This window comes from Berghia stephanieae, chromosome 6, assembly GCF_034508935.2.
Source record: "Berghia stephanieae isolate SIO BIC M18660-M18661 chromosome 6, UCSD_Bste_1.3, whole genome shotgun sequence".
Taxonomy (NCBI): domain Eukaryota; kingdom Metazoa; phylum Mollusca; class Gastropoda; order Nudibranchia; family Aeolidiidae; genus Berghia; species Berghia stephanieae.
In genome coordinates, this window is record NC_088365.1 from 40,602,749 (window position 1) to 40,619,989 (window position 17,241).

Sequence of the window (17,241 nt, forward strand, 5' to 3'; positions counted from 1 at the left end):
TTAAAAGCAGGTATTTCCACTTTTAACATCCAACGGACGAGGTCAAACTTAGATGTCGCTGGGTCAAACACACGTGTTGTGGTATGTCACTACTGCTGTCGGATGTGAAGGTCATGCGTTCGATTCAATAGACAGTATGCAGTTAGACTAAGGGAGTAAGATATAAATATGTGTGCGTGTGTGTGTGTGTGTGTTTGTATGTGTGAAAGAAACACGAGGGAGACAAAGAGAGCGAGCGAGACTGGTAGATAAAAAAGGGGGAAAAGGAGGGAGGGGGTGGAGCAAAGAATAGGTAGGGATAGTATAAGAAAGCCCTTCGTTTCAAAAGAAGTCAAAGTCAATCAATGGGAAACATATTGACCAATGAGATTGCAATTTAAAAAATGGGACTGGTTAAATCATTTGTTGCATTGTTTCCATTTTGAGTCAGATGACAGCTTGAAGAGGAGCGGGTGGGGCTTAATTTGTAATGACTTACATGAAATCATATAATTGAATCTTCTTGTTTGAGCTGCAACGTCGAGTTATTTAGGACCTGCCACTCGTTATCACAAACCCTTGTGGTCAATGTCAGTTATTAATCTCTCCTCCCTTTTTTCTTTGGGTTCACTCCAGTGACATCTATATATTATTATGAAGTCCTAGGTTCACTCACATTGTTTATTCTCTCAAAAGACCCCACCCTCCCTCCCATTCCCAATGAATACACGTTAAAACTCTCTCTCTCTCTCTCTCTCACTCTCTCTCTCTCTCTCTCTCTCTCTCTCTCTCTCTCTCTCTCTCTCTCTCTCTCTCTTCTCTCTCTCTCTCTTTCTCTCCTCTCTCTCTCCCTCTCTCTCTTCTCTCTCTCTCTTATTTATTAATTTATTTATTTTTAAAAATATATCTCTCTGCATCCATCTCTCTCGCTCTCTGTTTGTTACTGACTTTCTCTCTCTCTCTCTCTCTCTCTCTCTCTCTCTCTCTCTCTCTCTGTGTGTGTGTTTCTCTCTCTCTTTCTCTCTCTCTCTATCTCTCTCTCTCTCTCTCTCATTCTCTCTCTCTCTCTCATGTAAACAACGCGATAGAAAGTTACAGTGCTCCTCTATGATGTCATGTTACGGATGACGTCATTGGCGTTGGCGACTTATGCGTCAACCAATCAAATCGTCACCAACAGTTGAGCATGGTATTGCTCGCCATACAGCGGCATCTTCGTCACGCCACTCGTTGACGCCACCACATGCTCACGGACACCGTCGATATTTACGGGGCGGAATACGGCTGTCGGAGATACTGTCCTTTTGTTGGTTAACGATGGGGTTGAAATAGGATACTGTTTCAAGCAAATTTTTAATTGCCTCTAATTTCAAAAATATTTGAGTTATGATCATTCTGACAACTTTGTAAGCTTTCCTATGTCCCAGAGATTCGATTTAGTAAAAAAAGTGATTTTATGATTTTTTGAGAGATACTGTCCTTTTGTTGGTTAGGGCAGTACTACAACCACCACCACCACATCATCACTACTACTACTACTACAACCACCACCTCCACATCATCATCACTACCACTACAACTACAACCACCACTACCACAGTATCATCATTACCATTTGTACTACAACCACCATCACCACCACATCAACATCACTACCACCACTACTACAACCACCACCACATCATTATCATCACGACCACAACTACTACAACCACTATACCACCACCACATCATCATCACTACAACAACAACCACTATCACACCTTCATCATTACTACCACTACTACAATAATAACCAACACCACATCATCCTCGCTACCACCAGTACTACAATCTCTACCATTAGGTTTTGGCGCTTTACTTCATTTGAAATAAGGAAACTTTGGGATTGTATTTGGCAATGTGTTTATGTATCATAATATAAATAATCTGTTATCTATTTAGAACTATACAATGTGTAAACACAATGCCAAATACCATTCCAATTCCTTTTTCTTGTGTGCGGAAATTCCTCTTTCGGCATTGGCATTCCTACGAGTGGTGTCTGAAACTCCTGTGAGCCAAATTTAAAATTGGCGTCTCTGTATTATTCGATTGATATTTGAAGAACAAGTTTTCTGGCCAAAATTTAATTATTTTTCACAGAGTACAGAAGAGTTGAAGAGATGCAAATATTAAGAACACCGTGATATTAAGAACACCGTGGGATTGAGATCCATTTATATTGTTCTATGTGTATTCACCATTAACATGGTATTCACACAACCAATGACCAGTACAATGTAGTAATGATAACATAATAGTATAATGCAGTGGAATGCTAGTACAGGGACTATAATAATACAGTATTATAATATTTATCATGTGTGGCTAACTTTCATGACCAGCCCAGTTTATATGGACATTTTTCACTCTCTGATTTTAACCAGTTTTTGTCTTAATGTGAGGATAGTTTTAATGTGGTGGATAGCGACATTTTGGTTGACGGTTCAATTGATTTGATTATCAGAGGTAGATGATGCTGGCGGTGGTGATGGCAACAACGTAAATAATGCTGGTGGTTTAGGGACAGTAGTAGTACTGGTGCTGCTGAAAATTATGGTGATGCTGTCGTCGGGGCTAATACTTATGACGTGTACGGTAAAAACCCGACACGTTTCATTAAAAAAAATTTGGCCAGAAAACTCGTCCTTTAAATATCGATCATTTATTTATTCAATCCAACTCCAGGTTCGCGAGTTTTTGATGTGATGAGAACAAGTTTTCTGGCCAAAATTTTAATAATGTGTGTTTTTTTTTTTTAAGACAGCAGTGTGATCGTGTTGTTGACAATTAGTGAAGTGTGTGGGTTGGGGCGGTGGTGGTGATGGTGACAACAGTAGTAGTAGTGATAGAGGCATGGGGATTGGGGGTGGTAATGGTGACGATACTAGTTATACTACTGGGGACACGGGGGATGGTGGTGGCGGTGATGGTCACGATAAAGACGACAGTGGGCGTCAATAACACAGTGAGGTTAAATGATCGGGAACACCACATGAGATTAAAGTATATTATAACTAATTTATGTCCTTCAATCTTCATTTGGTAATGACTAATGTCAATGACTCTCTACTAATATTAGAACAACTATATTCATGGCATCATCATTTAAAATCTATCATAATCGTCGTCTTCAAACTTACTCACAATGAAGTTTATTATTTTTAAGTAATCATACCGCAATTTTTAAGCAAATAATCTTTGGCGAACATTTCACATTTCGCAGTAATTAAATTAAAAATTGCCAATCGCTGGTACTCAGTCGAGCCACTCTACAAAACTAAACTATGTGTTATAATAATCGCATGACCTGGCAATTTTGACTGTTAATGGAGCTGTGGTTGAAATTTACAATTCTTTTTATTCTATATCTGTGGGTATATCATATGACATGTAACAGTGGATAGAAAATGAGGAAAAGAACAATGATATATCACTTATTACGTTTGTTCGCCGACAATGACTTCAACCTCGCTGACCCCTGGTCTGGCACTGTGTGGCGTAATGAATCATGCAGGTAGCATGAAAACTAAAAGGAATGATATATGGTAAAACGAACAGCCGTGAGTGGTATGACACTCGCTTTTGGATCGGAAGTCCTGGCTTCGAGCCTTGCTCGGTGCATAGTTGATTCCTTGGAGAAGGCTTTACTCACATTCTCCCACTGTACTCAAGTGTAAAATGAGTGTCTGGCCATTAACAGCGTTGTCTCTGTCCGAAATAAATTGTAATACTGCCTAAAAGGCAGTATATCCCGCCCTACATGTTAAATGTTGCTGTTGGCCAGGACCCCTTGTAAAGCATGTTGAGCATGTTTAGTGGATATTGGGCTATATAACAGCTCAATTTGAATTTTTTTTTTCATTATTGAACCATTTTTCTGTGTAGTCACCCTTAAGATTTATGTATTTTTGTCTTCTATCCATGAGAGAATAGATGACCCTATTGAAGGAAATATATTTTGGTTCATTTCTTAATGTATTTTGACTCAGTAGTATGGTACCATAACAACAAATAAACTTTCAAATATTTTTTTCAATGAGAATTTATCCACTCGAGTTCATGTCAAGGGCACTAACTATATTCAAATCAACATAGGGTTATAACATCAGTACTCATACTCACAAATCAAAATTGGTGATAATTGTCAGACACAATACATATTACCCAAAATGCTTCTTTTTATAGATTAAGATCAAGAACGAAATTCTGAATTTCGTATCTAATATTTAAATTGTATTTTGTTTCTAATATTTAAATAGTCATATTTTTTTTTCAACCCTTACAAAATGAAATATCCATTGTGCATTAAACTACATAGATCTGCTTCTTCAACCTCTGCAGATGTATCATGCTTCAATGACGCTAGTTAGTTCATATTTTCCCTTTTCACGTTGCTATTGGTTGGGATTTGGCAGATTTCAAGATCATGAGAGATAAAAAAATATTTTATGTGATACTAAAACTAAAATTACCAATGGAATCCATTTACAAGTTGAATTAACATCGCAGTATTTTTAGAGTAAATTCCCTTAAGCCAGTGCAATGGTGATCACTTGGAAATTTTCGTCTTCCATCAATTCTGCCTTCCTTTAAAATTTGAATATTTTGATTATTCCATACATGAGATAGTGGTCCATTATAAGATTTTACTTCTTGAGGATTTCATGCTTTCATCACTTGATTGCACAATTGACTTTTCGTGCATAATGCACTGTAATGAAAATATTGTCTGAGCGGTAACTAAGTCAAGTGATGACCAGAGGTTGACCCGGGCCACACCTGCCAAATTACAGGGAATCCCCTAGTGAGTTCATATACATTAGTGATATCGGATGATGCCAGTCGATTTATGTTCACTTTCATTTCTTTGTTGTGGCTTCTCAATGAGCTTACACACAAATTTCTTTACTCTGTAATACAGGCCTGTAAATCTTCCGTCTATTGTCGGATTTCCGACAGTACAATTTTGCTCTATAAGTGCTTTAAAAAAAAAAAAAAAAGAGAATAGTAAAAATAAAATTCGTAACCCGAAAGAACCAATAAAAAAGAAAATAAAAGACTTTTATTTCGTTCCTCGAAAATTTTTTATTTTATTCCGTTTCAAATGCCGACTTAAAAAAAAACAAAACAAAAAAACGTTTTATTTGTCGCATCAAAGACAAAACATGCCGTCTATCAGTTAGCTATAATATTCTCATGCCACCTACACGCTCCGCTAGACGTGTATGTATTCACTGCCTGGCTACTGTGCCACAGCCAGTGAGAGAGAGATCGCGAAGTTCGCGCGAGTCGTCTTCACACACACGCACCTAGTCAGTAAATAACGCACACACAGAAGTGTGTCGAACCGGACTGGAAGGTTTCTCTCTATTTTGCTACTGACACACATGCATATCTCCGGTTCTTATTTCTCAGTCTCTATATTTCTTTGGTTCCGTCCCGATGTGTTCTTCTTCTTCTTCTTCTTCTTCTTCTTCTTCTTCTTCTTCTTCTTCTTCTTCTTCTTCTTCTTCTTCTTCTTCTTCTTCTTCTTCTTCTTCTTCATCTTCAAGAATTAATCCAAATAAACGAAAGAATCAGCGTAAACATTTAACACAAACAGGAGCGAAGATACGCAGCTTCCCGCGTCGAGCACTAGACGTCTAGATACACATCCTTCAAAAGGGTAGGAATTGTTCTCGTCCTTTCATTTTACAACTAACTCAGACCTGGGACTTCAAATAATTGGGATTTTTTTTTTTGATACCATAAAATAAGGATCTCGTTATAAATAAGTAGGGTAAAGTGACATGATTTGACTAGTCAATTGACGTGTCATATCTGTGTTGTGTCCATATTTTTGCCCTGTTGTGTCTATTTTCGCGTTTCAAAAAGTTCCGACAATTTTTTCACCAACCATTTACAGGCCTGGTAATATTTCTCAAGATTTCCCCTTTCCATTCATATGTTTTTTATACCAGTGCTGTCTATGATGATTGTGATATTTCAATCCTAAAGGACCGCTTTTCTGTAACTTTGCATTTAATTTTCTACAAAAAAAATTGAATTCTTCAAACAAAAACATAAAACTTTTATTCTTCAACAAATATAATCTATTATAATTGGACTATAAGTTGCTAAAATTTCATTTGGGCATCAGCAAAATTGAATTTATTATGATTTTTTGAAGTTCATCTTGCCAAGGAGCACACTCAAGAAATTCATGATAAACATTTGAATGAACTGTGTAGGCTTTTGTAGAAAAGTCAAGAAACACAAAAGAAAAAAAAAAGAATCTCAAAATGTTATTGTTTCATGATTTAAACCAGATATTAATCTCATCTTTAATGTGGACATTGGTCAGGACGATGCTAAAAAGCTCTCAAAAACTATGTGCTACAAGTGGCATGACAGACTACGTAATGTTGAGCTTTTGAGTTGTTTTTTTTTTATTTAACGCAGTTTTCACTAGACACGCTCAAAGCCATTTAGAAAGGATCCCTGACCAACATCAACTCATAACATTTAGAACTGGACATGATGCCTGTTAGGCGATATTACATTTATTTTCCGATAGAGACAACACTATTAAAAACAAAGATGAGGGAAAGCATTGACAACAGCAACTAGTTATGCATGTTCGCTGCATCTGGTCGAAATAAAATCAAAATAAATCAGTGATTGCAATGTTTGCTCAGCCTTCTTGAGAACTGCAAAAAGAATAAAGAACAGCAACAGGTTGACATTCGCAGACCGGTAATATAAAAAAAGTATGAAAAGAGAACAATATATGTCAGGCATAAATGAGGCTATGGAGACAACAAAGTAACTTTTACAGCGATAAACAATGTCTTTTGTCCAACATTAACAAAATGCAAATCTCCTTTCTCTCTCTCTCTCTCTCTCTCTCTCTCTCTCTCTCTCTCTCTCTCTCTCTCTCTCTCTCTCTCTCTCTCCCTCTCTCTCTCTCTCTCTCTCTCTCTCTCTCTCTCTCTCTCTCTCTCTCTCTCTCTCTCTCTCATACACGAACACACACACATATATAAGTATAAATAAATTAAGTTACACACATATTTTTTGCGGAGACGATTGTTTCTATGCCCTTCATGTCGTCAGTCGGCATATGTCCGTAGTGTGCTTTTTTCTTTTGAGGGGTCGATGTTTATTCATTTCTGTCCTTACTTCCTTTGTATTGTTGAATTGGCGGTGATTAGCGTTGTTATGTAATGGCATGTTGTAATGTGTTCTCATTGCGTGTATGTGTGTGTGGTGTATACATGTGTGTGTTTGATATGTTGTGGAATGTGGTTGCGTGGGGGGGGGGGGGGGTGAGTGAGGGCAAGGGTAGATACTAGTTCTAATGATAGTGGTAAGAATAATGATGGTAATAATAATAAGAAGAAGAAGAAGAAGAATTTTGGTAATTATAATATTAGTAATAATAATAATAATAATGTTAATAATAATGATAATAATTGGGCGGGTTATTTAACCTTTTGTGTTTTGAGCTTGAATTTATTAGAGTGTCTGCACATTGTCATTAGTTTTGATCTTTTGTTTACGGTGTTGTTGTTTCTGTGGTTGTGTAATAGTATTTCCAGTTTCTCTGTCAGGCACAGATTGCATTTTCTAGCACCGCATCTGTAGGGGCTGCTTTGCTTGACTATCTCCCAGGTTATGGTTGGTGTTTTGTTAGTGTTTATCTGTTCCCAATAGTGCATTGCTAATTTGGTGCTCTTTGCTTTGCTTTCGTGTGTTATGGAGGCTTTGTGATTGTTGTATCTTGTTTTGAATGGGGGTTCTGTGCTGCCAATATATTGTGCTATAGTGTTGTCAGTGGTTATGGTGGCTTTGTAGACTATGGCGATTTTAATTTAACCTGATATCAGAAACAAAACTGTTAGGTATCAAGGGAGATAACCTGTTGCAGTGGTTGGGAAATTAATGGAGTGAATGATCTCTCGACCACGGCACAGGTAAAGAAAATTAAAAGATTTTTCACCTATTTTATGCAATGGCTTAGGTTTGACAAGGATTGATTGGTCATTGCTTGACCTCAAGTTTCTATTGGGGACATATAGAAGGTCTTTAATATAGGAGGGACTGTTCGTGCTCAGGGATTTGTAGACAACAGTACAAATCTTATAGGCAACTCTTTTTTCCACAGAAAGCCAATGTAACTCACGGAGAAGATGAGTTGCTGACGGATATTTTTTGTTATTGCGTACAATGAGCCTGGCTGCGTTATTTTGAGCAACCTGAAGTTTGCTAATTTTGTCTTTTCGCCCAAAGGGAGTTACAATAGTCCAATTTAGATAAAACAAGGGAATTAATTAAAAGTTCTGCTATATGCTTCGGTATTAAATTACGAATTTTGCTTATTTTTTTCATTTCTATGTACATAGATTGTATGGTGTTATTCACGTGGCTTGTCATGGAAAGATCTTTATCAATGATGACGCCAAGGTTTTTTGCTTTATTTGAAAATTCTATTGTGCTATTTCCGAGAGTAATAGGTGATTTATTTGCCTGTTTAAGGATACTCGGCCTTCTACACATTAAAATCTCAGTTTTACTATCATTTAATTTTAACTTATTTTGGTACATCCAAGATTTAATCTCATTAAAACAGCTCGTAATTCGTTGTATTAAGAACTGTAAATTACTAAGTGGTGCTGAATCATATATTTGCGTATCATCTGCATAAAAATGATAACTCAGATTGAATCTGGATATCACACTAGAAAGGGGCTGCATATATACAGTAAAAAGGACAGGGCCAAGAACAGAGCCTTGTGGGTCTCCAAAATTTAGTAAAACTTATTCTGACTGAACACCATTCACCACGACAGTCTGCCATCGATCCTGTAAATATGATGTAAACCATTTCAGGGCAATTCCTTTTATGCCGAACGTATTTTCTAGTCTTCTTAACAAAGTGTCATGGACAATGGTGTCAAAGGCAGCTGAAAGATCTAAAAGGCATAATACATTGATGACGTTAGCATCAGCATTACATAACAAGTCATTAAAGATTTTAAGTACCGCCGTTTCAGTACTGTGTTGATGTTTGTAGGCTGACTGAAAGGGTTGTTCCAAACTGTTGTTCTTAAGATGAGATGTTAATTGTGTAAGAACTACCTTCTCCAAAAGTTTTGACAAAAAAGGTAAATTTGATACAGGACGATAATTGTTTAATATATTGTGGTCCAGTGATGGTTTCTTCAGAAGTGGTTTGACGAGGGCACTTTTAAAGCACGATGGAACTTCGCCTGTCAGTATTGATGTATTTATGATTGATGTAATGGATGGTAATAATGTATCGATGGAGCTGGCCAAAAGCTGTGCTGGTAGGGGATCAAGGTCGCAGGATTTAATGGGGGATTTTTTTATCAACTCGTTTATGAAACTAGGTGAAACTGGTTGGAACTTGTCTAAAGGGGTACCACAGAATGTATTTGTATCTATAAATGGTTCATGCCGATCTAGTTATGAACGAATATTATGGATTTTGTCTTTTAAAAAGTTGACAAATGTGTTTGGCAAGTCTCTTTGATTGGTTGTAGATGGTAATGAAGTGCATCTTTCACGTCCAAGTAGATCATTGCAGATGTTAAATAATTGTTTGCAAGATATAGAAGTTTCGAATTTTGAAAGAAAATACGTGGTCTTTGCCTTTTTTATTGTTGTCTTCCAGGCACGAAATGTGTTCTTGAATAATTCACGATGAATCGTAAGGCCTGATGTTTTCAGCAGTCTTTCTGCTCTCCGACACGTCGTTTTAGCTTCTTTAACATCCGACGTATTCCACGGAGCATACTTGCGGTTGGTGACGGTCCTTGTTTGGAATGGCGCATGTTTGTCAAGCGTTTCGATGAGACAACTGTTCCACTGGTCTGGAGAAATCATTGAATTTTGAGTAAGTTTTGTTTCTAAATCCCCTCTGAAATTGTCCAAATTAATCCCTTTGATGTTTCTGGTTGATGTGGTGGTGGTTTCTTGGCATGGTTTTGAAACATCAAGATTGAAAGAAATGAGGGAGTGGTCTGAAAAGGGGAGATAATCGACGATGGCGTTGGTTTTTTGGGACTCTGAATTTTCTACAATTACCCAATCTAAAATATGACCAGCAGAGTGGGTTGGCGCTGTTACGATCTGGCACATGTTGTTCTCCGATAATGACTCGTGCAATTTAGCGGTGTCTGTGACGTTGTCAAAGTGAAAATTAAAGTCGCCGAGTATAAATGAATGGCCAGGACGCGTTTGTTGCAAAGTTAGCATCTCGTTGATTTCCTTCCTAACATCAGGTAATTTTATTTTGTTTTTCTTGTTTGCCTGCGGTCGGTAGATGCAGTTGAAGTTGTATCTTGTATTCTGGAGGGATAATCCAAGATCAATGGCCTCCATTGTTTTGCAGCGCATTTCGAGGATTTCCACATGTTTAGTTAATTTTGTTTTATAAAATACGCCAATGCCACCCCCTCGCTGATCTTTCCTTGGATACGATCTAAATTGGTACCCAGGGGGTGTCATTGCCTTTTCAACTGGGTCGTCTCCAGACTGTGAGAGCCATATCTCTACTATAAATAGTATGTCGAAGTTCTTCTCCGTTAATAAATCGTTTAATTCTTCGGTTTTGTTACGGCAGGACTGTGCATTTAGAAGACCAATAACAATGTTATTGTTGTCGTTTGTGAAACTGTTTGTGGTCGGTAGGTACAGTTACAAGTGTTGGTGGTGGACGGGGTTTGTGTGGGGGCGGGGTGGACGACGAGTTGTTACCATTGAGATGTTGTGTTGTTTCCGTTTGCCTCCCCGAGGCCTGTTCTTATTAATATTATTGTAAAAAATCGGATCACTTGATTTAAACATTGCAGCTGGGATGTGACGTTGTTTACGTTTACCGCCTCGAGGCCTGTTGTAAAAATCAGATGTTGAATAAAAGTGTTCACAATTATTAAAATAATGATGGTGGTAAATCACGGCTAAAAATAAGGTGAACAATGTTTGTAAGAGAGCGGCGGCCATTAAGTAACTGTGTAAAAATCTTTTAAAACTTAGTTTCCATGATAAAATACAGAATTATACAGCAGTCCTTTCTTAAGAATTGATAAAAACTATACAATAAGAAACCGTAGGTTTTAACGAATACAACGAAGTAAAAATGTCCAGGTATCAATATGTAGAAATCACAAAACAATTAAAATACACCAGAGCACACAACGACACGTCTTGCCTGTTAGGCGTGTTTACACAGGAAGTAATAATTTGGAATCTCCATCCTACTTTTTTAATGTAATGTAATGGGAAACTTATATAGCGCCATTATCCATTTACAATGCTCAATTGCGCTTCAGAATGGCAATAACAATAATACGTAAACAAATTAATAAATATACACACACCCACACAAACATACACACATACATACATATATGTTAATATATACACGTACACACACTTATATAATATATAAGTATACATACAAATGTATGCATATGTATGCACATATACACACACAAACATATACATATATACACACATCATAAATATCAACGATTCATTTGATAGGTAGATCTAAATAAATCAGTTTTGAGGGATTTTTTTTAAAGGTATCAAAGGTCTGACATTTCCTTGTATAAGTAGCTAATGAGTTCCATACAGCTGGAGCAGAAAAGGCAAAAGATCGTTCAGAGAATTTAGTTTTAGGGATTTTTCTCTCTAATGATACTGAGTTAGAAGACCTGAGGGAGCAACTTGGAATATGGACTGTAAGAAGTGATTTTAAGTAATCTGGAGCAGTGTTGTGAAGACATTTAAAGGCAAGACATGCTAGTTTATAATCAAAATCAAAATCTTCAAAATCTTGTATAATTCCTTACTGTTGCCCTTATGATTGGAGATATTTTCTCTCACGAAATGTTTTGTTTTCTTTATAAGTTCGTTTGTACTATTTTTCTCTCTAATGCAGACATCTTTGTCGACGGTAAACTTTGTGTTGCGTGAGGTATTCTCAGCTGCTCTTCTTTTAATTTTTGATTGTCGAATTTCTTCTGGAAACCATTTCGTATCAGGTCTTAGTGTTATGGTTTTCTTGATTAAGGGTGCGTAGAGATTGTAAATATCAGAAGTATAATGAATAAAATGAATCAAGTAGAAAAATGGATGTTTCATTGACAGTGATGCCAAAACTCCAATTTCACCAGAAGAAAATCTGGTCTGGAGAAAAAATTTCTGGGTTACAGGTAGCTCCCATCAAATTCCGGTGAGGTCATAATGTTCCAAGGTTACCCCCAAACCACCTCTACCACCAGATCATCATCACTGCCACTAATACTACAACCACCACTACCACATCACCATCACTCCCATTACTATTACAACCACCGCCCCCACATCATCATCACTACCATTACTACTACAACCACCATAACTACATCATCATCACTACCACTACTACTACAATCACCACCACCTCATCATCACAACCACAACTAGTATAGCCACCACCACAACATCATCACAACAACTACTATTACAGCTACCACCACCACATCGTCATCACTTCAAACACTACTACAACAAGCATAACGACATCATCATCACTAAGTTGGGCATTTTGCATATAATTTATCTGTCAAGCATCTGTATATATTCAGCAGCCAGGCTGTGATTTTTCACTGACAACCCGTCGTGTAAGTGTTATCACCACTGATAAGGTACTGGTGTGTCTGTGAATAACACCAGATTTGACTTGCTGATTGAGAAATTCATCTCAAACACTTTTTATGTTTCATTTAGGGCTTTGGGAAGGGAATAGAAAAATACTCCCTCAATCAAAAGGTCAGATTAGTGGTCATCATTGTTGCAAGTTTCATAAATGCATCGCTTTGGGATTCCCTTTTTCTTTGTGTAGCTCAATACTCAATGAGGTAAGGAATGTTTATTTGGATGCTACAGGAAGCCAGCACATACGGGCTAAATGCAGGGAATATTCCAATTGGTTAATGCTTAGCAATGCACGAAGGGTCAATTTGTTTTGAGTCTGTATTTCTCTTAGCTGATAGGCTTTGTTTGAGTTAACTTATACATAAGTTGAAGGAAATATTCCCTCAAGCTGGTCTGTCTTCATTTTAGACAACTGATTTGAAATTATTTTCCACTCTACAGGGATATTCGAGATCCAAAGAATGTGAAACTTGTGATTGATGTCATCCATTATGACCCACCTGTCATTAAGAAGGCATTATTGTTTGCATGTGGTAATGCTCTGGTTTGTGAAACAGTGGAGGATGCGAGGCGTGTGGCCTTTGGTGGGATTGAGAGACAAAGGGTGAGAATCATCATCATCATCATCATCATCATCATCATCCTGCCAACAGACATAATCAGTGATGCCAAAACTCCGGTTTCACCGGAAAAAAACTCCGGTCTGAAGCAAAAAATTCCGGGCTCCGAGCAACTTCTGTCAAATTCCGGTGAGGTCAGTTTGTTCCAAGGATGCCCCCTCCCCCACCCTCCCTCCAATCATCACTGCCATTAGTATTACAACCATCATCACTACCACTACTACTGCAACCACCACTACATCATCATCACTACCACTACTACTACAACCACCACTGCCACATCATCATCACTACCACTACGGCTACAACCACCACAACGACATTATCATCACTACCACTACTACTACAACCACCACAACCACATCGTCATCACTACCACAACAACTGCAACTACCACCACCACATCATCATCACTGCAACTACCACTACTACAACAACCACCACTACCACATCATCATCACTACCACTACTACTACAACCACTAGCATCACATCATCACTACCATTACTACTTTAACCACCACTACCACATCATCATCACGACCACTACTACTACAACCACCACTACCACATCATCACGACCACTACTACTACAACCACCACTACCACATCATCATCACGACCACTACTACTACAACCACCACCACATCATCATCACTACCACTATTACTACAACTACCATCACTATTACAACCACCACCGCCACATAATCATCACTACCAATACTACTACAACCAACACCACCACATCATCATCACTACCATTACTATTACAACCACCACCACCACATCATCATCATCACTACCACTTCTACTACAACCACCACAACCACATCGTCATCACTACCACTACTACTGCAACCACCACCACCACATCATCATCACTGCAACTACCACTCGTACTACAACCACCACTACAACATCATCACTACCACTACTACTACAACCACCAGCATCACATCATCACTACCACTACTACTACTACATCCACCACCACCACATCATCATAACCACTTCTACTACAACCACCACCACCACATCATCATCACTACTATTTGTACTACAACAAACCATCACTACCACATCATCATCACAGTCACTACTACTACAACCACCACCACATCATTACCACTACCTCTACAACCACCACCACCACCACCACATCATCACTACCAATACTACTACAATCACCACCACCACATTATCATTATCAATACTACTACAACCATCGCCACCACCACATCATCATCACTACTATTTGTACTACAACCACCATCACCACCACATCTTATCTGAATCACTACCACCAGTACTACAATCACCACCACATCATCATCACTACAACTACTACTACAAGCACCACCACCACCTCATGTTCATCACTACCACCACTACTACTACTACTACAACCACCACCACCACCACCGCCACATCATCATCACTACCACTGCTACTACAACCACCACCACATCATCATCACTACCACTACTACTACAATCAAAGCTACCACATCATCATCACTACCATTTGTACTACAACCACCATCACCATCACATCAACATAACTACCACCACTACTACATCCACCACCACATCATCACGACCACAACTACTACAACCACTATACCACCACCATATCATTACTACCACTACAACTACAACCACCACCACCACATCATCATCACTACCACTACTACTTCAACCACCACCAGCACCACCACCATATCATCATCACTACCACCATTACTACAACCACCAACACCACATCATTCTCACTACCACCAGTACTACAATCTCTACCATTAGGTTTTGGAGCTTTACTTCATTTGAAATAAGGAAACTTTGGGATTGTATTTGGCATAATATAATCCTAATCAGTTATCTATTTAGAACTATACAATATTTAAACACAATGCCAAATACTATCCCAATTCCCTTTTCTTGTGTGCGAAAATTCCTCTTTCGGCATCGAAATTCCTACGAGTTGTGTCTGAAATTCCTGTGAGCCGAATTTAAAGTTGGCATCTCTGCATAATGGACTTTGAATGCTTGGAAACTTTCTCAACAGTTTTGAATGCACTTGCCTGTCAAAGTAATAATAATCCCTGTTTTGATTGTAATGTAACTGAACATTTGAAGTGATGGGCCTATAGGGCCTTTTGCAAATACACACCATTATCATCATAAACAGTACGACCACTGTTACAAGTATTTTTGTATCATCATCACTAACACCACTTGCCCCACCACATCATTATCACAAATACCGCTACCACCACAGTCACCACCACCACCACTTCATTATCATCATCATAAATATCATCATCATCATTATTCCGTCTACTTTAATGCCGAATGGAGCCATTTGGAGGACGTGATGCGCTCACGTGATCACTTTTCGCGTGCGTCTTTCAAATTTTTTTTTTATGTACTTGACTTGCACCTCTTTTAATTTGTGTGCCATATAGACTGCACATCACTGGCGAAAGATTAGGATCATATTCACCTTTCTTGTTCAGAGTTTTCTCATTGAACCAAAGGTATCAATACCTGCATCGCATTTCTTTAAATTATGTACCAGTGGGATACATTTCTCGCAAATTGAAATATTTTAATATGTCAGAATTTTTCATTTATATTTATAGACAATTGTTGATAACATCTAGAGTCTTTTAATCCTCTCAGCACGGCTCTGTACTCTTTCACAACAAATTCGACATATTTCATTAGTAATGGTGTGATGACCGTCTTCAGTGTGTCTCTCCATGACCTGAACAGAACTTAAATAAGTAAATTTAAGAAATATCTAAAATTTCCGCTTAAATTCAATGAAATCAAATTAAATAAATGTCTCTTATCATCACTATCTAGTTTTATTATTGGGTTTCTAAAATATCATGAAATATTCTCCTCTTTGTTGGTAACAAAAATAATTATTGAGATTCCTTTCCACACTCTCTATTCTTAAATCCCTGAATCTACATAATAAAGTATATATCAAATGAAAGATAATTTTATCTACTTTTCTCTGATCCCTCACCCTTAATGGTAAAAAGTGTTGGTTTGATATTTTGAATTTTAAAATATTTCTTGAACTTATAATTTTAATATTTTATTTCATAAAAAACTCTGATTATTCAAAAGAGCAAAACACAAACTTATCATTTAATGATGTAAACAAAAATAATTGCGTCTTGTAGAGGAAAAGCTGGTCTTTGTATCCATATATCTTTGAAAATTATGAAAAAGATGCTGCGTCCACAATAGGCTGAGAAAATTGAGTATTTTGATGAAATTTCTACTACTCTCTGCCTGAGAGAAATTCAAAGCGATGAGATTTACCTGCAGACATAATTTATTGCCAATGCACGCCGTCTTGACAGCTGTTATCACTGTGGCTGATGGTGAATTGTTTACATTACTTGATGGTACCCAGTGAGGGAAGAAGTAACTAAACTGAAAGTTTGGGCCCTATTTAAACGGCTGTGATATATATTATATAATATATTATAATTATTCCATCTCTTAATGCCGAAGGAGTCAATTGCCCTTCCCTCCCATCCCAAATACTTATTATGTTTTAAGTGTACATCATATGTGGTAATATGATGTAATTGTGCAGTAGTAGTAGTAGCTATACGTGGTGTTCATATGGGATTCAAGATTTTGGAAAGGCTTCACCTATCAGAGCATATATATACAAGACATTCATCACCTTTTATGGGCAGATTTCTCGGAGTTAAATAGTGATCACATGAGCGCATCGCATCCTCCAATTGACTCCTTCGGCATTAAGAGACGGAATAATTATAATTACACTTCACCTTACAGGTAAGTCTCGTCTAATTGTTAAATTATCTTCATCATAAAAACTTCTATTCATACAAATTTG

The 17,241-nt window shown here is 37.6% G+C and overlaps 1 protein-coding gene across 1 annotated transcript in view; it reads left to right on the plus strand.

The window, feature by feature from the left end:
- LOC144975848 (structural maintenance of chromosomes protein 1A-like) overlaps window positions 1–17,241 on the plus strand; it is a 159,841-nt gene that overhangs the window by 65,082 nt on the left and 77,518 nt on the right. The window contains exon 14 of the mRNA XM_078920035.1: window positions 13,174–13,336. Coding sequence (XP_078776161.1) covers window positions 13,174–13,336 — 163 coding nt within the window. The remainder of the gene's footprint in view (window positions 1–13,173; window positions 13,337–17,241) is intronic.